This window comes from Gadus chalcogrammus, chromosome 22 (genome assembly GCF_026213295.1).
Source record: "Gadus chalcogrammus isolate NIFS_2021 chromosome 22, NIFS_Gcha_1.0, whole genome shotgun sequence".
In the NCBI taxonomy this organism is placed as follows: domain Eukaryota; kingdom Metazoa; phylum Chordata; class Actinopteri; order Gadiformes; family Gadidae; genus Gadus; species Gadus chalcogrammus.
This window is the reverse complement of record NC_079433.1, coordinates 10473224-10494479: the sequence shown is the minus strand read 5'-3', so window position 1 is coordinate 10494479 and position 21256 is coordinate 10473224. Positions and strand designations below refer to the sequence as shown.

Sequence of the window (21256 nt, the reverse complement as noted above, 5' to 3'; positions counted from 1 at the left end):
GAAACTTGTTTAGCGATATCCTATTGTGAACTGCCAGGGGAACGGAGAAACCAGGTGAGGATGTATGCGGACTGACATCTTAATGGTGGCATTGTCGGTTTACTGTTTAAAACCATCTGGTAATTGCAAGGAAATACAACAACAAAAGAAATCAAAAGCCATAATTTCAATTATTTCAATGTCCAATCAATCACTGTTATGGTAATTGTGGTAATTGTGAACGCTGAACTCCGAGTCCTTTAGATACTCAGTCCCGGTTGTCTGCATGAGAAGACACACAAACACACTGTGTCGCTTCACCGTGATGTCTACCTGGCTTGGTTTGAGGGTGTCAAGTGTGTCTCCATGCACATGCAGGCACGTTTATTTATATCCATTCAAACAGAGCGGCCGTTCGACGCCTTAAGGCAGGCCTACACACATATGGAATATGAAGGTTTAACCAAAATCGGTGACTGGTTTCCTTTTCCGTAAAAGGGAGCGCTGGCCTAGATGGCAGCCCGCCGTTGTCACACTGTCGCCTCCTGTTTGTGGTTTCTCCTGTCACTTCCAGCCCTTTTATTTTTCCTTCTTCGTCTTTTCCTTTTTTTCTTTTGCGAGTTTTTGAGGATTCAGCCCGCACAGCTCTAAAATGTTTTCAGAAAGCACAGGGCGTCTGCCGCATCCAAAGTGATGCATTACCCACGGTCCCACACCCCCCCCCCTCCTCCTCCTCACACCCAACAGCAACGACAACAAAACATAAAACAATACAGCTGACATCACTTTGGATGCACAGCTTAGCCGTCTCTTTCGACGCGTTAAATGGTTGCTAGCCGACCGCTTTGACACCGTCTGGTGTGTGATGCATCCGTGCGGTGGTCTTCTGCACATCGGATGTGCTAGGCAGCAGAGGGGCAAACAGGATGATGGAATACACAGTATATGACAAAACAGGGACGAGAACATCAATGATTATCGGGTTCAGGTTAGGATGCATCATAAATCCTTTATGATCCGTGTGAGAAAACAGAATGACGTGGCACACATTGTGTGTTTGCCATCATGTGTTTAGTCCAGAGCTCCATCAGAAACCATCGGCTATCATGTGACGATGATACCAGAATGCCTCCAATACCAACCTCTTCTCCCGTCGCCTGCGTATTCTACATTCAGCAATGGATATATTTTTATATTGAATATTTCGTTGCTTCTCGAGGATTCAGTGGTTAAAATGTGCTGTGTTTACTCAACGAAATGGGTATTGCTCCCGGTTTAAGGCGCTGAGGAGGGGGGACCACATGAGTAACGGAGAGCAGCTGTGCTGAGCCACCCCACCCTGTCCCCCCCCACCCAGCCACTACTAACTCTGACCCCCTCTGCCTCCTTCCTGTCACCACTGCAAACAGACTGAGCAAACAGCTCTCTATTAACACAGAGGACAGCTTTTAGTGCCAGGACAAACTGCCTGACTGTGTGTGTGCGTGTGTGTGTGTGTGTGTGTGTGTGTGTGTGTGTGTGTCTTTGTGGGATTGTGTAGCAGCATATTTATGTTTATGTGTCTCTTGGAAATGCCGTAGCCCCATGTGTTTGATATATTTAATGGCTGACCATCACATGAGGGGTTACACCATTTGTGTGTGTGCTTGTGCATTGATGATTTTGTATAATTATCTTTATGCGTCTTGGAAATAGTCTTGCCTGGTTTGATAATGTGCATTGGGTGTTGGCGTGTGTGTGTGTGTGTGTGTGTGTGTGTGTGTGTGTGTGTGTGTGTGTGTGTGTGTGTGTGTGTGTGTGTGTGTGTGTGTGTGTGTGTGTGTGTGTGTGTGTGTGTGTGTGAGCGCTTATGAGCATGCCTGCCGGACATCTATGTGTGTGTGCATGCCTCCATGATGTTTAAGTGTGTGTGTGTGTGTGTGTATGCATGTGCCATCGAGTGTCATCAAAGCGTATTTCTGGTTTAGTGTGTCTGGCTTAGTGTGTTGTATGTGTGTGGGTGTGTTTGTGCGTGTGTGTGTGTGTGTTATCTGTGTCTCTGTGCGTGTGCATGCCATTTAAGTCTGCACGTGTGTGTGCGTGTTTGTTTGCGTATGCACATGCCTGTGAGAGTACTCTTAGTGTGTGGGTGTTTGTGTGTCATCTAAGTGTGTGTGTGTGTGTGTGTGTGTGTGTGTGTGTGTGTGTGTGTGTGTGTGTGTGCGTCTCACACACAGCAACATCTGCCTGCTGCTCCCTTATGTATCCAGTGGGGGGGCTGCCAGCCACGCAGCACACTAATTGAATTCCTTCTAGTTTGTCCCTCAGACTTTATTGGGGCTTTCTTGGCGTCCGCCGGCAGACAGGTGGGCTGTCACTCTCCCGTCGTCGCCGTGGTCGCCGGGCGACAACATGCCGCCAGGCTGCCCCTAAATTGGAAAAGTGATTCTAAAATGACTGCAGCAGCATCGGTGTCTGGTGCTGATGGCTGTGATTAAAAGTCATTGTCAAGAGGGGGCTTTGGATTCTGTTGTTCCCCTGGTGTGTTGAGGTGTGGGGGGGGGGGGGGGGGGGGTGCTTGCAGTGACAAGCAGAATCATTTAAATGCTTAAACATGGCTTGCGTTTCGCATTACAAATCCTTACTTTGTGTGTCCTGTGTGCGTTACGTCTGGTTGAAATTCTACTGTGTAACTTAACCATTAATTTAAAAGTTTTAAAAAGTTAAAGTTGTAATTCATACGTTATTTACAAGGATTAAGGTAGGGTTAGGTACCTGACCTTATTTAATATCAGGTCCCTTACCAGAAACCCTATGCTAATGCTACATCATTAGGCTTTTTACTGCATTAACTGTTAATTAATGGTCAATGAATCTTACTGTAAACTGTTACCATTACGTTCTGTTTTGTGTTTCTCTTCCCCCCTTCACTGATGATCAGTCATTCATGGATCTCACTAAAAGACGGTCCTTGTTGTTTCTGGTTGTCATTGCCACAGAGAATCTGGACCCAAGCACAAACAACCCAGGCTACAACTTTGCCTCCAACAGCAGTTCAGTGGCCGCAGCAATCCTTGTGCCTTTCATAGCCATGATCATTGCAGGCTTTGCCCTTTACCTCTATAAACACCGGTACGTAGCCCCACACAATCACACATAGGCATGCACGCACGCATACACAGAAACACACACACAAGGACATACAGGCCGGCACGCACACTACAGGAGCAGCTGAGACAGTGGAGGCCGCCCATAAGGGGACCATCTCAATTCGGGGTGGTCTTAAATCTCCCAGGCTCTATTGGTACTATTCACTTTATGTTTATGCCCTCATATACACAGATAAGGAATCTTTATTATGGGCAATAAACATCCTTGTGTGCATCTTGCTCCATACGCAGCAGTGCCGAAACGAATAAACACACAGACCGAAATAGCCGGAATAAAAAAACAAAACGTCTGCCGGCTATTGTTATCCATTATCGTGTGATTATTTCATATTTACCCATAATATCCGAATTGCATTCGTGCATCGCGTCGTATCTTGTCCGCAGCACTGCACCACAAGAAACGCCTCGTATCGGGAAAAGAAGCCCACTCGGCCTCACGGCTCTCTCGGGCCCTTTATCATCCTTTTTCCTCATTCTGGAATTTCTTTTTCCTTCCATTCCTCAGAAGGAGACCAAAAGTCCCCTTCAACGGCTACGTGGGCCACGAGAACACCAACGGCCGGGCCACCTTCGAGAACCCCATGTACGACCGCAACATCCAGCCCACCGACATCATGGCCAACGAGTCAGAGTTCACCGTCAGCACAGTGTGCACGGCGGTATAGCGACCGGGCCCGGCCCGAGGTGAGTCCCGAACGCCACCCCCCCCGTAGTGCGGTGGACCGGCCAGTTAGGGCTGGGACCGCGTGGAGGTTTGGACTTACCATATGCTGTCACACAATGAAAATGGCGATGACGATGTCATTCTCGTTTTATATATACATATAATTCCTTGTCTCATAATAAATTAAACCCTTTTATTGGAGTAGCAATCATCAAAAATCGAAACACTGCATAACACAAAATGTTGGACGCGTTTATTTTCCCCCTTTATTTATTGTTATGACAGCTAAGGCTCTGTCTTTCCCCCGTTGTCTTATGGGTAATGCAGCTATGGCTTTTACCTTAATCCTGCAAATGCCACATATTGCCCTTCTTTGGAATTGCTATTAGCGTCAGCTTTATTCCCAAAATGATTCCATTAAGACAATGTATTTTTCTTAGAATTAGATCCATAAACTGCCACACTGCATAGACTGACAAAGCACAGCCTAGTAGTTCTAGGCGGTTTATTAGGGTTTAAGTAATAAGAATAATATAAATATAAAAACATAGTGTTACTCTAAATGCCTTAATATCTTGTTGACGATTATTGGCACAGCCCTTGTGTGCAGTATTGTACAATGTGTTATAGGTTTTCTTGGTTTAAGTGTCGTCTCCTGTTTCAAATAACCAACTAACTACAAATTGAGGTGGTGGCATCAAAAATGCTGCAATTTTATTCCTAAAAGGAACATTATGGACATCATTTAAAAAAGTATTACATTTAATGTATGACTTCTTTGAGAGCCAATTATTGTTACTTAAAAAAACTATGAGACTGAAATGTCACCATGTTGACCCTTGAAGCATCAACATTGGAGGTAGTACGGAGATAATACAATTTACAATGGATGTATAACGTATATTTGATGCATTCTATTTCTTTGGGCATAATACTAAGACGGCCCTTATTATCTTTCCCCCAATATATCGCTACGTCTCTCTCTCTCCATCCATCCATCCATCACATCTGTATCTATATTTCCTCCTGTCCTTCAACCTTACCTTCCTTCCTTCCTTCCTTCCTTCCTTCCTTCCTTCCTTCCTTCCTTCCTTCCTTCCTTCCTTTCCCGCTATCCCCGGCCACACGTGTCCCTCGTCCCCTGCTCCACGCTTTACCCTGGCGCAGAGGGAAGGAGAAAGCATCACTCACCGGCAGGGTGGACCAGGGAGTTATTAGTAGAGGAACATCAAACACCGACGCCGTCCCCCGGTGGCTGCAGCCCCCCTCGGCCGGTTCGAGTCCCAACATGATGAGAGCCCCCGAGACGATACGAGAAAGCCTCCCCCCGCCGCCCGTGACGTCAATGACAGCTTTTTCTTTTTCGTGCGCTTCTTTGTCGGTTTTGTTCGACAATACGTTGAGGAATAGCTTCCTCCTTGAAACTGTATCAAGCTAGGAGCGCTGCTGCAAGTAACGCTGTGACGACTGCTCTCACTGTCCTCTACCAAAACCCAAAGGGATTTCCATTTCTTTTGTTTGGTTTTTCTTTTTCCTTCTTATGGTCCACTTGAAGCAAAGCAGCCATGGGAATGGCCTGTAGCTGTAAGAAATAGCCGTGTGGTGTCCAGGGAGCAGTGTGGTGATCAGAGCCTCACAGCTTATATGCCGCTAATGTATATCACAGAGAGAGAAAGAGACTTATTTTTTCTCTCTCTTTGATTTTCCTGCTGACTTGATTTTTACACACTGCTTGTTTTGGACTTCGGCATCTTTTTCTTTATTTTTTTGTCTCTTAACATTTCAGACCCTCAAAAGTTTTTTTTTCCTGGGCCACGGGTCTGAGGCTGAGGATAAAATGCAGTTTAAAAAAAGGATTCTACTACAACCATGACTACTTTATTTTGGGCTTAACTATTACTTTTATTGGAGCCGGGATGTCATTTTCTTGATAAGGCAGCTGTGTCCGGAGAAAAGGGGTTGAAAGGTAGCTAGGGCAAATGAAAGAAAAAGCACTTAGTAAGACTGCAAACTGAATTTGAAAGAGTGTTTTTTTTTTTATGTGTGTTTCTGTGAGGGATTGGGAAAGTTTGCCAGGGAGACATATGATGGTGTATGAGTGAATGAATGTGTACATGAGCATGTGCACAATATGCATTTTAACCATATTTGTTCTGTTGATATCAGCGATCTGCCCCAAAGCATTTCTCATCTCTGTCTCATTTTTTCATGTCTATTATTTTCTCTTATCACTGCTCCCTCAAGATGTACCCTGACGTAGGCAAAGATAAACACTTTAAAGTATGCTGACATTTTATCTTCCACTGAAAAGGGCAATATCTTTTCTTTCAATGAAAAAAAGCAACCTGACTGCTCAGTCCACAAGGAACCTCTGGACCCGAATGAATATTAATCCTATCTTTCAAGGCAATGTGTTGACCTAACATAACTCCACAGTGAAAATTAACAAAAGAAGCTAACCCCAGTGTAATAATCCAGATTCCCCTTATTTCCCATTGGTGGAAAAATAGTAGACCTACCATTGCCCGACAGTAAGTGTTCTACAAAGAGGTGCTCCTCTGCTCCACAACATAGGATTGAAGAAGAGACCATGCGGCTCTGATGGGTCCTAGCAACAATTTCAAAGTGCCAGAGTCAGATTTTCTTTTTGAATAAACATGGCAAAAAATAAAAAAGGGGAAGCAGGAGAGTTCTTATGACTCTTGGTAAATTCCAGGGCGTGGACTCAAGGTAAAAAAATAATAATGATAAAAAATAACGATATTGTATTCCTGGATACAAAAAAAAGCCCTGCAAATATGTTGAGTTTTTTTCTTTTTCTGATTGAAAGAGAGGGTAGGGGAAAAAAAGTGGTGCACTAACAATGCTGAGGTATTGAGTAGAACGGAGCTCCCCTGTTTCCCCGGTAGACCACATCAACTCATGAGATGTCAAACTTCCCAGTTCTAGAACTTCCTCACCAAACCCCCCCCCCCCCGTTGTTCATGCTCCTGTGACTCACACTGGTTTATATTTATGCATATATATATATTTATATATAGCGCTAGGCTCAAGGTTTGCAGTATTATCAGCTCCCTAACCGTGGTCAGTCGTCCGGTTGTCTGGTCAGTCTTGGAGGAAAGAAGCCCTAAATAAAGCTTAAAAATTGAAAAGGTTTGCTCACAGCCTTGAAAAAAAAGTTCAAAGTTGGTCAAGCAAGAGGAGCCACACAGCGTGAGGGAAAAAAAGTTTGTGACTTCCGCTGAGACAGGTCCCGCTGGATTTAATTCACGTCACGTCGCCACACTACACAACTCATCGATTTTGTCTTTTTCGGGGTGTGTGTGGGGGTTTGCATTGCGGGAAGACCTTGGATAGATCCATATATCCATGTGAGTGGAATGGAGACCCACTTTGTTTAGTCTCAACTTGGGGGGGAAAATAAATAAATAATTAAAAACACACAGATCCCTCGGTGCTGTGGTGGTAATGGTGTGCAACTACTTACCACACACGCCAATAGGGAAATTATTCGGCAGACGAGTGTGGGGATCGGGATTACGGTGAAGGATGGCAGCTGTAGAGAGCGAACTCGGACAACATCTGCGCGACAAGCGGGATCAACATAGGTGTTATATGTACTTATATGTACGCTTGGTTACCATGGTTACTGCCGTGAATGCTGATGGCGATGGCGTGAACATTGTCGGGCAAAAAATGACACCTCATCCAATTAGCTCCAATTATTCACTCGGGTTCGATGGTTACCTCACATCACGAGACCTGTTTTAATTCTGTCCTTCGTCATTTGAGGGATAGATATCGGTTAGGCCATGCTTGACTTCAAAGGCCTGCTATTAGTCTGATCGAATTAGTAATGCTGAATAAAATCCCATAGCTGCCTCTCTCCCTAAACAAGCGCCCCGTATTTTGATATATTTGAGATGGGCCATGCTAAGGTACATGATGTACGTTCATATAGTGGAAGAAAATACCAAGCTCCCTTGCGTAGCTTTGTAATGACGGTTTTCACACTGGGCCTATAATTGACCCCTAAAGCCCTAGCATTTGTAACAAATCACTCCTTTTGTTCTACCGATCTACGTTATTTTCTTCTCCCTGGCTTTGTAATTGCTTTAACAGTTGTATTACTTATGATGCCCTGGCTTATCTTGACAGCGAGTCTACAGTATCAGCTCGTCTGTTTGCCAGGAGCAAATTGATTTAAGAGAATAGGCCACGAGTTTAATTACCCTGGGAGATTTCACGGAAAGACATTTTGCATTATCTTGCCGCTGCTTGTGTTTCTCATAATTTCAAGCAGCCGTTGTGTCATACATTTCTTCTTTTAACTTTATTGTCGGCTATTCCGCCTCAAATATGTCCGGGGAGAACGTCGGCCTACGTTTGTTTGTTTTTTCTCCATGAAAAGGGAACATCCTTTAACCCCCCCCAAAAATGTCCCCCTGACTCTGAGCATCACATTAGCCCCCTTTTCAAGTTAGATTTCACACAAAAATCGTATCAAAGAAGAAATCACTTTTTTTTATTTCTCGTCATCTCCACTAGCGAGTGCTTTACGTTGAAAACAGTGCCTTGGTAAAGTAAAGCCCATAGTCAATAACACACTGATTGAAATTGTTGAGAGAGAGACATCTAGAAGTTTAGATGGAACCTATAAAACATTGCCCTTATGGTCCTAGTATACGGTAAAAGATAAAAGTAAAAGATACAAGAGTATTTCCACAAACATAATTCTCAAAATACCAGTGGTCCTGCCCACTAGGGGGACTATTTTAACGCAGTGGAATCATCTTCCTTTTGTTGGTCACGCTGCCACTATGTGCCACCTACAAATAAACAGGACATCCCACCACGACACCACACCTGCCCTGGGAACCTGCGGGTCCCTCTGCATTGTGGGGTCTTGGTCCTGCAGACTAGCGGAGCGTGTGGGGCTCGATGTCTACGTCCCTATACCGTTATATTCTTTCCTCGGCTCCCGTTCCACTCCCTAAATAAGTGATGGGCTCATTAGAACGGTCCACTGCCCCTGCAAATGATTTATGTGTTGGCATTTGTATGCTTGTCAACAGCTGCTGCTTAGCTGGGTTTTATTTTTACGCGGCCTGTATTATGCATCCCCATCCTCAAGAGGTACCAAAGAAAGTTATCCAAACTCGGCTTAATCATATCAACACGATTCAAGGCGGAATTGGACAATTGGAATACAATAACAAATTTAGTCAATCCCCGATAGTTAATGTCAGTGTTTTCCATTTTGGCTTCCTCAGGGTTTGAGAACGTTGGCGAAAACTTTAAATGAAGGACCGAGACATCCTCAAGGATTTAGGAACGATAATTCACAGACGGGTGACTTTCACTTCATAGGTCCTTCAATCTTTTTGGCTCAAGTGTCTCTGGAGTCATCCAAAAAATATCAAGTCAGCGTAGATAAATCACTGCTATAGAGTCCAAGAGCATACTGAATGTATGTTCGGAATAGACCATGTATGGTTAAGAGTACATGAGGCCTCAGTTCCTTGTGGTCTACAGTTGGACTGAGTGCCATTTCGTTCAGATGTCACTTCGAATTGCCCAGCCCACCTTCCAGCGTCGCTCTCTTTGTGCATGTTTATCCATGCACCGACATGTTTGTTCTCGCTCTACATTAGGCCCATGCTTTCTTCAATTCGATCCATGTCAGTTGTTTTCACAGCTCAGATTCATTTTCGAACCATGTTCAGTCACGCGTGTAGTTTTGGTACAATCGCTAAATGACATATGTCCTTCAGTGGGGAGCATGCATTGTGCCGGTCCAGTGAATCTCTCCCATTTAAATGAGCAAAAAGGCCCGTGGCCCCATGACAGCAGACACCGGAAACCAAGCAACATGAGAGAAAGGTTGTTGTCTGAATTACTATGTCGCAAAATGTTGCTCTATTTTATTGTTATTTTTGTTTGTTATTTTTGTTCTGTTGCCTAAGACCGTTGCTTGGACAGTAAGAGAGTAAAAACGTGTACCTGAGCAGACAGCGAAACTGCAGAGAGCAAAACTGGCAAGTCGCTGAGAAGCGGTACATGTGAACGAACAAAAAAAAAAGGTTTTGTACAGAGATATATTTTTATGGGAATACATTTGTAATATAAAAAAAGAGAAAATGGATCAAATTATATGTAAATGTTTTTCTTTTTCATTATTGTAGTACAAATGCTAGTGGGGAGTATACAAAAATATCTATCTATATAGATATATAATATATCTATATGAGTATATAGATATATCATATAGATATATACAAAATGACGAAAATAAAACTTTTTTCTAAGTGTAAAAAAGATTGTAAATAAAAGTTTACATACATATTGTAAATATGTAAGACCCACCATGGCTTGTCTGCAATATATAAAAATGTATTTTATCCTTTATCCGTCTGTATATGATGCTTTGCATTGTGTTTAAGCTTATTCTACTTTCTTGAACTTGAAACTTATTTTGAAGATTTTGGAATAAAATATATTTAAAATGATATGCGTTCATGTGGATTTATTAAGTGTAATATTTCATTTCTGAATGAACATTTTTATTGTATTCATTAAATGGTTCAATACACTTGTTCAAGTACCTTGGTAGTGTTGATTAAATTATTATTATTATATATTATTATATATTATTATATAATTATTTGTATTTATATGTAAACATAGTTAGTCAAGAAAAAGTAATAGCTTGTTTGTGATATTCTACACATTACCATTATTTTTCATATAAAATGTTAAAAGATAACGTTCATGTAGTTGGTGTTTCACTGTCATAACAGCTTTACAATATTATATACTCTACAAGTTAACAAATACAGTGTACTTTGTTAACTTGTAGAGTGTTTGTCAGTGTCATTCAATAGCCTTCGATTCAGAGTAAATACTTACCAACTAACATCCAACCAAAGAGAACTGAATCAAAATGTGACATACCATATAATAAACAACCAAAAAGACAGGGGCAGTGATACCTTAGCTAAAGTGCTGCTCCTTGTCAGGGTCAAAGTGACAAGCCGTGTTAGTTCAAGTCTCTGTGTGTGTGTGTGTGTGTGTGTGTGTGTGTGTGTGTGTGTGTGTGTGTGTGTGTGTGTGTGTGTGTGTGTGTGTGTGTGTGTGTGTGTGTGTGTGTGTGTGTGTGTGTGTGTGTGTGTGCACGTGTGTATTTCGATGCACACTCGCACTGGACATGTGCAATAGTCTCGTCTGGATATTGGCAAGGTTAAAACCTTTCCTTGATTGATTAAACGAGCAACTGCACACGGATCATTAGTCACTACTGTTCCCAGGCTGGTTTCCACAGTGATTAATCAAGCCGTGTCAAATGAAGCAGTTAACAGTTACCCTATCAGTCCCAAAGACTGGGACACGAGATGGGGTGGGGGGTGGGGTTGGGAAAGGGCTTTTTAGCTTGTTTTGTGCCACACACTACATCCCAGGTCGAACAGAGGACTATCGAGTACTGCCCCCGGTGTACTTCATCATCGGCTAAATATGCAAATTGAATTATTTAACTCTGGTCATACAGTAACTTGAACTTTAAAATGAAGAGTATTTCTTTGCAAAAGGCTATTCATGAGCGGAACCTAAACTTGGATCCCTCGCTCTATAAATCACATCCCTTAGTTTTAGGGAAAATGCAATAATAATATCCCAAGTACTCAAAATATGCATTCTAATATATTCTTTTCATTGCACTGCAGCTCCCCTTTATAACCAAAGTAAGGTCTGAGTCACGGTCATGGTTTTTATCAATGTTTATTACCACCTAATGGAGAATAATAACTTCAGATCTAAAGTTTTGCACTCAGCCGGGCTCCCTAAGGCCCTTTTCTTCTATTGATAAAGAAGAGAATCAAAGCGTCAGAGCAGAGAGCAATTACCTCTGTCACTTTCACCGCTACGAGCATGACACATACCACATATTAAGTTATTGTTGTATTTAACAACATGACAGCTTCCTCCAATTACCCAGGTGTCCATCGACTCGTTTTAAGTTCTCTTCTGTGTTTTTTTTTAAATGGAGTGATACATGTTAAATTGTGATTTTTACTGAGATCGTTTTCTGTCTAGATCCTGAAAGTAACCAAACTATTTAGTTCACTAAGGAGGGCGTGTGCGTGCATGTGTCAAGGGTGTGCGTGTGTGTGCAGACTACAATTTGTACATATCAATTTGTTTATCTTTTAAAGTCTAATAAGTGACATGAAAAACAGAAGTGCGTACATAATATTGCATCGTTCTCGAAAAGATCGAATAGAATATCCAAAGAACAAACGTTGAGGATCGCTAAAATCCCATTTTTTGTACCGTTCTCCTGATCCTGATTCCGACGCCAGATCAAATTTTACACCCACCGATGATGAGAGGAGGTCAACGCGCCTATCTGACGATTTAATTTCCATTTCAGTAATGACTGCCTCAACCCTTGGGCTCTGTTCAATCATCACAGACACGTTTGTTTGACCATGAGTCTCAGTCAAAGCATCTCTTTTTGGGAGCCGCTCAGTGTCCCGCTGTCCCCCGTCCACGGTCATCACAGAGGTTTGGGAGCAGACATCAAAGCGAGGAGGGTTTACCCGCTAGAGTGCTTTGTGTGCTGGCCCAGACCTTGGCTAACACGAGGGGGGATATCAAACATCCTCCAGCAGGGAGACTATGAACCAGGGTGGAGGGAGGGATTGGGCAAAAATATGCATTTGTTCCGCCTGTGAATTTGTCTGCATGGATTCCATCCTATTGACTTAGAGCAGCATGGGTTAGTGAACGACTCTGTTTAATGTTGCTCATGAGATATTAATGCTTCTCATCATTTGGATGTATAATTGTATGTGTAACCACATGCATGCATAGAATCCAATTATTTGATTAAATCTCTTTATTCTTCTTAAATGAATGCATGCTTTTGTTATTTAGGTTTGAGTCCAGTAGTGAAGAGTGGATTGCAAACTGGCTGTAGTGAAACGAAGAAAGTATAGGAGTTTTCTTATTTTTCACTCCAAATGGCTTAGATTAGAAAACGAAAAAGTATTAATAGAAGGCATGGGGGTAATCATTCTATAGTGTTCCTAAGAGAGCCCCTATATCATACATTGTAAACCAAACACAAACAAAAAACAGTTTCCACATAGTGCCCACATTTCCACATGAAAATAGTTAAGAGCAGAATTCCAATTATATGCTTCCTTGACTGCCAACAAAGAATCTGTGATTAATAAAGGAAATGTCAGCAATTTGTCACCATATAATATAAATATTTAACGCTGCAACATTCAGGTAAATCGTCGTCTCTTGCTCACTCTCCCAGTCAAACTCAACCATAAGACAGAGGAGAAAAGTTAGAAACAAGAAACAAGTGTGCAAAATGAACTCATCAACGGAGGTGAGAGTAATTAGTTTATTAAGTGTAGCAGGTGAGGGGGGGTTGGGGGGAGTTATTGATTGGAGGAACAAGGGACAGGAACAGGAAGTACTCCTCTCAAATCATTATTGGCTACCAGATGTTCAACTAAAGGCTATGACATAGTTCACAATCGATCAACTTGATTGAATTGTCTTGTCGACTGACTGGGGGAGGTAGAAAAATTAAGAACTTACACACATTTGCCTTTCTTAGTTCAGCCGGACATTTCCCACATTCTTTGCACGTTGTTTGACTATTCTTTGCATTATATGTAATAGAGTATGGATGTGAACGCTTAAGATTTGTTTTCACCTCTTAATGCAAATAATTGATACACATGCAAGGTATACATCAATTAGAAGGATGGTGCATTCACAAAAAAATAGAGTGTTAATGAGAAACTTACATGCCATGCTTTGTATGAGGTCAGATAAGAGATCCATAAGGTATGCGTGGTCCTTTGTATGAATGGTATGGCTGGACTATGAATTGGCCTAAAGGTTTTTAGGCTCTGAGGGTGAGTGGTAAAGGCTTTTTTTTTTTAAATAGAAACAAAAAGGTGATAGAGTGGAGGGGGGCATGTTATCGGTTCAAATTGGCTTGTATCGCTGACGGCTATTGGAATGAATGATCAATAAATATAATAGATAGCAATAAGTTCCGGTCTGAATGTAGTTTATCCCTATGGATGCAATAGAAAGACTATGTTGAGAAATGTATAGGCTCTACAATAGACCTAACTCTACCATCTCATACAACATGTACTTTGACCATGGTGACTTTGACAAAGCAGGGAGGGGTGAGTATTCAGTTGGTTGATAACTGCAACCTCACCTCTAGTTGCTACTTATTTGTGCACAATGGACCTTTAACCATTATTAAGCAGGGACTTTCCATAACACTTTAATAATGTGTTTTTGTGGTATTTTAAATCAAGGCCAGCTTATATTGTTGCTTTTCAGTGGTATTTCCTTGAATAATGTTGGACTGAAAACCTAACCATTGATAGTTTGGCTGAATGTTTATTCTATCGTGCAGAACAATTAAATATATCTTCATGCAATGTGCTGGACTGATATGATCCATGTGCTGTCCATGTGCTGGACTGATCAACGTTAAAGTGTACTTTAATTACTATACCATGGCTTTAGTTCCTATGATCCCCATGGCCATTTTTGTTTTTCAAGGCAATTCCCCTTAATTCTTAAGTGCTCTGCAAAAAGTTATAACAGATCAGTTTAAAAAAGGGAACATACAATATATTATTTGAAGTACCGCCAAAAGGAAATTTCTATCCACCTTGTCAACACATGAAAAATTGTGGAAGGAAAATTTTTTTTTTTCATTTAGTTTCCTATACCCAATGAGAAGGAGTGATTGCCCTGGTTGAGTTCAGGGACCCCCCGTGCTCTGGCCCAGCGGGCGGTGCACTGACACTTCTTAGGTTAGCAAACGGCCAGCACCTTTCCAATCAGCCGGCTAATAAACACTCAACATTGAGACGCCACCAAAACGCTGCCATGTCCCATTTCACTGTAAGATTGAGATGAACTCTGCCAAAAAAAGTATGTACCCCATGGCTACGTTACCAAAGCGATAATTTGTCAGGAAACTATATTCTGACGTGAAATTTGGTCCTGTTATTTCGGGGCAATATCGAAGTGCATTTAGGGTAGGATGGATATACATACAGCTATGTAAATAGTTATAAGGCTGGATGCTTATAATGTAAATTTCCCATACTCTTTAAATTGTGTATGGAAGTAACGCATGTAGCCACGCTAAACTGGCCTGTATAGATTCAACCAAAGGTCTTATTAAAAAAACGAAATCACTGAAAGCCTTTGAATCGATATGATACGGTTTGCAATAAGAAGTTTTTAGGCCGTTAAAAACCATCACATTTTCATTGCTTCTTGTCAATGATGACCAAATCACTTTCTGTTTGTACTCAATACACAACCGCACATCATTTCTGGACTTGATATAAAAGACTGAGTCTGCCTTCAGCTTTGAAAAACATTGCATGAACAAAGAAAAAATATATATGTATTAATTACTCTTCAAATAGACATTTCTATATATGGTAATTCATTATTTTAGCTTTACTTTATTTATTATTTTCTTGTGATTATTCTTTCTGATTTTATCGCTGACCACTGTCATGTTGATAGCTGAAACACACGCACAGTCAGGTGAAAATCTTGAAACTCTCTTATCCTCTTTCTCACACCTTCTCACAAATACAGAGCTTTACTATACTTACTATATCCTTTCTTGATCTTTTTTGATGACAAAGTGGGTCTCCAGCTTTATTTCTAGATGAATTCCCGAAGTTGAGAGAGTTTTAATTGGGTGAATGCAGTCCCACTCTCACTCTCACACTGCCGAACCCACCCAGGTCGATAGAGCCAGCTTCTTGATTTCCCTGTTGCCTTCTAACTGTGATTACTTCTCCAATCTCTTTGCTATTCTGATGGCAGGGCCCCTTACCAACACACAGGTCTACAAAAATTCACTAGTTTTGGGTTCAGTCTTAGCTGGTCTGACATGTCCAGCGTGTCTGACGCTGGATTGGGCAAAAGTTGGGAGAATGTTTGGGGGATTCTCAGGGGATACAGAGTGAATAGAATATTTTTGGGAATTATTTTCTGGTCGAAATGCCCAATTGCTAGGCCTTTTCCAGTGCTCTGCCAGCTGAATGATATGATTCAGAGGAGACAAGCACAAGTGCCTTGTCAACACTGTCGGGGACTTTGGAGTGATGGGTATCAATGGCTGCATAGAAAGCCCCTTTCAGTAATGAAAAAGCAGCATGACTTCTGGTTTATAGGGGATGGGGCTGGGTACTATACACACACACACAAACAAACAAACACATACACACACATTTCTTCACACCACAGACAGGCATACACATATTCACATACCTTTCATCTACACATGTGAAGAGGCAGAATATTCCATCATTAAATTGCCCTCAAGCTCAGCGAAGAGTTGGGGGCTAAGGCAGAGTTTGTGACACACATGGCTACATGTGAGGTCTTCCATAGGAAGATGCTAATAATACTGAGAGAGGTGAGTCACTGTTTGCTGACCACATCAACCCACCCATGTCCCATTTTCCCCAGTTTCTTTATTTTTGAGAGAGAGAGAGAGAGAGAGAGAGAGAGAGAGAGAGAGAGAGAGAGAGAGAGAGAGAGAGAGAGAGAGAGAGAGAGAGAGAGAGAGAGAGAGAGAGAGAGAGAGAGAGAGAGATGCTTTTGAGATCTCTATGATACGTCAGTTAAATATGCCAATTTATAACCATAGAAGACTTACAATAAGGTCGGGTTGACCGAAAATAAGTTACGGGTTCCAGTTTTTAATCCTATTTCATACAGTCTATGGTTCGAACAGGAAGATAACAAGTTCCATCAGGCACACAGAATGATTATTAAGTGTCTTGTGTCATCTGCAAGTCTGTGAATAGCACACTGACAGGGTGACCCCTTTTTAATGTAATGATGTGGGAGTAAGAGTGCTCGAAGCTAGGTGCATGTATACTTAAGTTAGTCACATACTTTCTGTTTTTGTTGCTTTTATCTGTCTGGCGGCAAGACTTGTTACGTCTGCTTTTCACGTTGCGTTTGCAGAAGGCGGTGGCAGCAACACATTAAAATCAGGAGAATTCTAAATGTGACGGGAGCAAATAAAATGAATAAGTAAACTTGCAATGTGGCCGGCAGATTGATTTGGAGCATAAAACGGTGGTGAACCCGCAGTGAAAGTTTAGCTAGGTCCACTAAATGATTTAATTCCATCCCCAATTAATTTTATTTTTTAAACCAAATATTTTTGACAGATGTTAGGAAAATGGAAAGACCCGTCGCTCACGTGGGTCATAGATTTGAAATCATCCTTAATCGGGCAGAGCCGTTGCTTGGCAACAGGCATCACCTTGATTGAATTGTGTTGTCAACTGACTGGGGGAGGAAGAAAGATGGAGAAGGAGAAATGGGAAAGAAAATTCAGTTACCATCGAAGAACAGACTGAATGCTTGTTAGCCTACCACAATTATTTGAATAAGATGGAAATACATGTTGGCTTTCAACATGGCTTTTTCTTTTCTTTTTTGACAACCTCTCATTGTGATTTGAAAACCGCTATTGTTTTTCAGACATTTTGCATGTCTAGCCAAAACATTTATTTAAAAGGATAGTGAGAGTTTGTGATTTGTTGCTCTTGCGAAAGATTTTACTTGAACATTGACATAACATAGGCATACAGTTTATGGTTTCAGAGAATTCTACATAACTGATCTCCGGAATTACGAATCATTAGTGATCAACTTAATCTCTCATGGTGTTGTCATGGCATCTTGCCAGGATATGTTTAATAACACAAAAAATGAGAAATGGAATTGGAATGCTGTTTGATTTGGCTCTATTTGACCTAGAAGTGTAATACAGGTATTATAATTTATTTCTGGATGAAGTGCCAGGTTCATTGTGTAAGACAGTAATGCACTATGTAAATTATTCCTCCGGGCCAAAATAAGATCTGAATAAATTTGCCAAATTAAGGGTCCTCAGTACAATCCTCAGTAGTCGGGGAAACACACTGATTTATGCCCAAGTTTCTTTCTCAGAATTTGCAATTCATCACTATTTATTTTGTCTCATCATGCATTTTTTATGAACAGTATCTTTTGTCAGTTATTTGGGGGGGCAGCTAGGCTCTCCTGGTTTCAGGGCTGGGGTATCTGACCTGTCTAACACTTTGTCTGTGGTAATTAAGTCTCTCCTGGTCTAAGGGCCGAGGTCACCAAACTAATAATTTGGCTGTGTCAGTAAAGTCTCCCCGGGACTCAGGGCTGAAGTTTATAATCAATCACTGTTTTATTAGTTTATCAATTTGTTCCTGATTATTGGATGGGCATTAGGGCCCATCCATGTGCAGACACATAAACATCCTTCAAAATAAATAATCACTCGCATAGTATTCTCTTTATTCCTATGGGTACTTGCTTGATCATATTCTGCCATTTTGCTCCTTCCTTTGGCACAAACAACCTAAAATACACACACAGACAGACATGCTCACACAGCTCTCTCTCTCTCTCACTCTCACTCTCACTCTCTCTCTCTCTCAGCCGTGAAGATCCTAGCAAAAACTTAACTTGAAGTGTATCCCATGTGACGACCTCTGTTCTTCATCTCTTTTCCCTCCTTGAAGAAGTGCAGACAAGCGGCCGTCTGCAGCTTGAACAGACACCAAAGCGCCCATGTTTTCACGTCGGTAAGGCAGCCAGATATCAGTGTAAGTCGATGTACTGTAAATATGAAGCCTCTTTTCTTGACAATATCAATGCCCTTTCATTTTGTGCAGTCCTGCGTGTGTGTGTGTGTGTGTGTGTGTGTGTGTGTGTGTGTGTGTGTGTGTGTGTGTGTGTGTGTGTGTGTGTGTGTGTGTGTGTGTGTGTGTGTGTGTGTGTGTGTGTGTGTGTGTGTGTGCATGAAACTGTGTGTGTGTGCTTTGTGTGTGTGTGTGTGTGTGTGTGTGTGTGAGTGAGATTGTGTTTGTTTGTGTTATCTGCATGCCATTGTTCTCATTCTCATCAGTTCTCAATGCCAGTGTAGGTCGATGTAGTGTAAAAATTAAGCCTATTTTCTTGACAATATCAATGCCCTTTCGTTTTGTGGATTCCTGTGTGTGTGTCTGTGTGTATGAAACTGTGTGTGTGTGTGTGTGTGTGTGTGTGTGTGTGTGTGTGTGTGTGTGTGTGTGTGTGTGTGTGTGTGTGTGTGTGTGTGTGTGTGTGTGTGTGTGTGTGTGTGTGTGTGAGAAAGTGTTCTGCATGCCTGTTCTCTGGTCATGTGTTGGATGCAAGCAGCTCTTCCTCTGACTTCATAAAGCAGGTGGTCCCGCTAGCAGTAAATTGGATTCAGTGCAGAGTCACGCTACAGATTTGGTTAGCCCGGTGTGCTCGCGGGGATCCTGATAAAACAAGACAAGTCACGTCAATACGCATCCAACAGCTATAATACTCGCTCTTGCTCACTTGCTCTCTCTCTCCCTCTCGATTTAAAGGACTTTATTTATTTATTTATTGGAATGGAAACTGATGTTTGAATGGCCAAAGCACAACAAGTAAATGAAGGAACAACATAAGTTAAATAAATTCTAAAACCATATCTACAATATATACCATATTTAAATTGGTACATCCAGTGAAAGCGTACCCTCTCCGTCTCTGTCTCCGTCTCTGTCTCCGCCTCTCTCCCCCTCTCTCCCATGTGCCTTCACGCCCACAGTCCCTCGCCCTTTCTCTGCTCTCTGGCATGGATTGTCCTTCAGGTGTGATGGCGGCCGGAGGTGTCACTGTGCTATAAATTGCCAGGGGCACCGTGTGCAGACAGCGCCATTCATCAACGTAATTAGTGTTTGGGAACACAACACCGCTGCGGCTGATGCTGCTGTGGTCTCTACTACACTGTAGGCCATCTGACAGGCTGTCTGATGACCCACCACTCACACCCTAACCCAACCTCTACCGCCACCACCACCATGTTCGTCTCTCTCTCTCTCTCTCCCTCTCTCTCTGCTATATGGCGTAGGTCATCCGCTATTCCTGGCAAACCCTTTCTATTGGCCAGGTTGACCTTGATAGGTGATCTATACAAAGACTATGTAAAATGGTGTTTGAGACACAATATTACTTTTGGAAATAGGACACATTTCCCAAAGCAAACCAAGAATTACTACTGTACCGAAGGGAGGTGGAATGACGAAACAAGCTAGCCAAGCTGTGCGTGAGTCAGTTGCAGGTGTTTTATGAGGAGCACGGCGGAGAGATGTCATGATATAATTGGTCAAACTGTTTCTATCCAGCGAAGATAGAAAAATTCAACTGCAGAGGAATCAACACATTTTATTTCATATTAATAATAAATCTCAAAGATATCCGCTTTGTACTTTCCCAGCGATCCAAACAGACACCCAGTTCATAACTTTAATAATGCTGCAAATGCAAGGGCTTTCATCACTTACTTATAACACACTCATTTCCAACTAGGTCGCAAATGAATCATATGTTTTAGCATACTGGGTTGACTGGGTGAATAGGATTATGCCTATAAGGTATGACACCTGCATTTTCCCGGGCCGTTTCCTCTGTGTCCGTGTGCATAATTTTAGAGATACCCGGAGGTCTTCCTGCCTGAACCAGTGCCTTGAGCCAGTGGGTAATGGAGCTGAGGGATTGTATGTTGGGGGGGCTTGGGGGGACGCATTGTGACATTTGTTAATTTGTCATATTGGCTGAGTGGTGCAGTAATTACTGCCATTGGGGCCGAATCGCTGACTATGTTTGGGTCTATTGCCAGAGAGCAGAAAGCCCCGGCAATTGGTCCAATAAAAACCGTGCCCCATGCGTCCTTGTGGAAATGGAAAGAACCTGCCTACCTTAGACCTTCAGTCTATTCAGGCCTTCCTTTTGTTGACCAGTTAACGGGACAAGTAACGACTGTGTCCTTCACGTCGTGACCAAAAACAAACAATTGGGAGTGGGTTGGTCAGACGGATCACTTGAACGTGCATAATCCAAACCAGACAATGCAGCGTGTACAAAAACACACCCAGTCACACTTAAACACACACACACATGGTTTGTGACAGACAATCAAACAGTTTAGTCGCTTCCGACATATCAGCTCATAATGAAAACTTGAAATATGAAAATTACCAACATTTGTAAGTTGCGCCAAAGTCCTTATCGTCAGCTAGGTAGGCTAAAATGAATTTGCCTATTCATTCTTTTGTCCTCCCCCCTGATCTCACTCTCTTCTCGCTCGGAGGGCGCCCCCCTCCTCCGAATGTTCCCGATAATTGCGGGGTGCTGGCTGAAGAGGCCACGGCTGCTGCTACTGCTACTGCGCGGCTCGGCACTGAATGAATGTGGCTTGTTGACTCAGAGCCACGATGGAGTGTGCCTTTCGGAATGCCAAGTCCATTATACTGGGAAGGGTTCATTTGTCTTGGTTCCTATTGCCGCTGCTGTA

The 21256-nt window shown here is 42.2% G+C and overlaps 1 protein-coding gene across 1 annotated transcript in view; it reads left to right on the top strand.

Moving 5' to 3' along the window:
- Positions 1-10095, top strand: part of csmd2 (CUB and Sushi multiple domains 2) — a 279455-nt gene extending 269360 nt beyond the window's left edge. The window contains exons 70-72 of the mRNA XM_056582350.1: positions 2958-3090; positions 3634-3812; positions 4960-10095. Of these exons, the coding sequence (XP_056438325.1) occupies positions 2958-3090; positions 3634-3793 (293 nt within the window). The 3' untranslated portion in view covers positions 3794-3812; positions 4960-10095. The remainder of the gene's footprint in view (positions 1-2957; positions 3091-3633; positions 3813-4959) is intronic.
- Positions 10096-21256: the final 11161 nt, after the last annotated feature.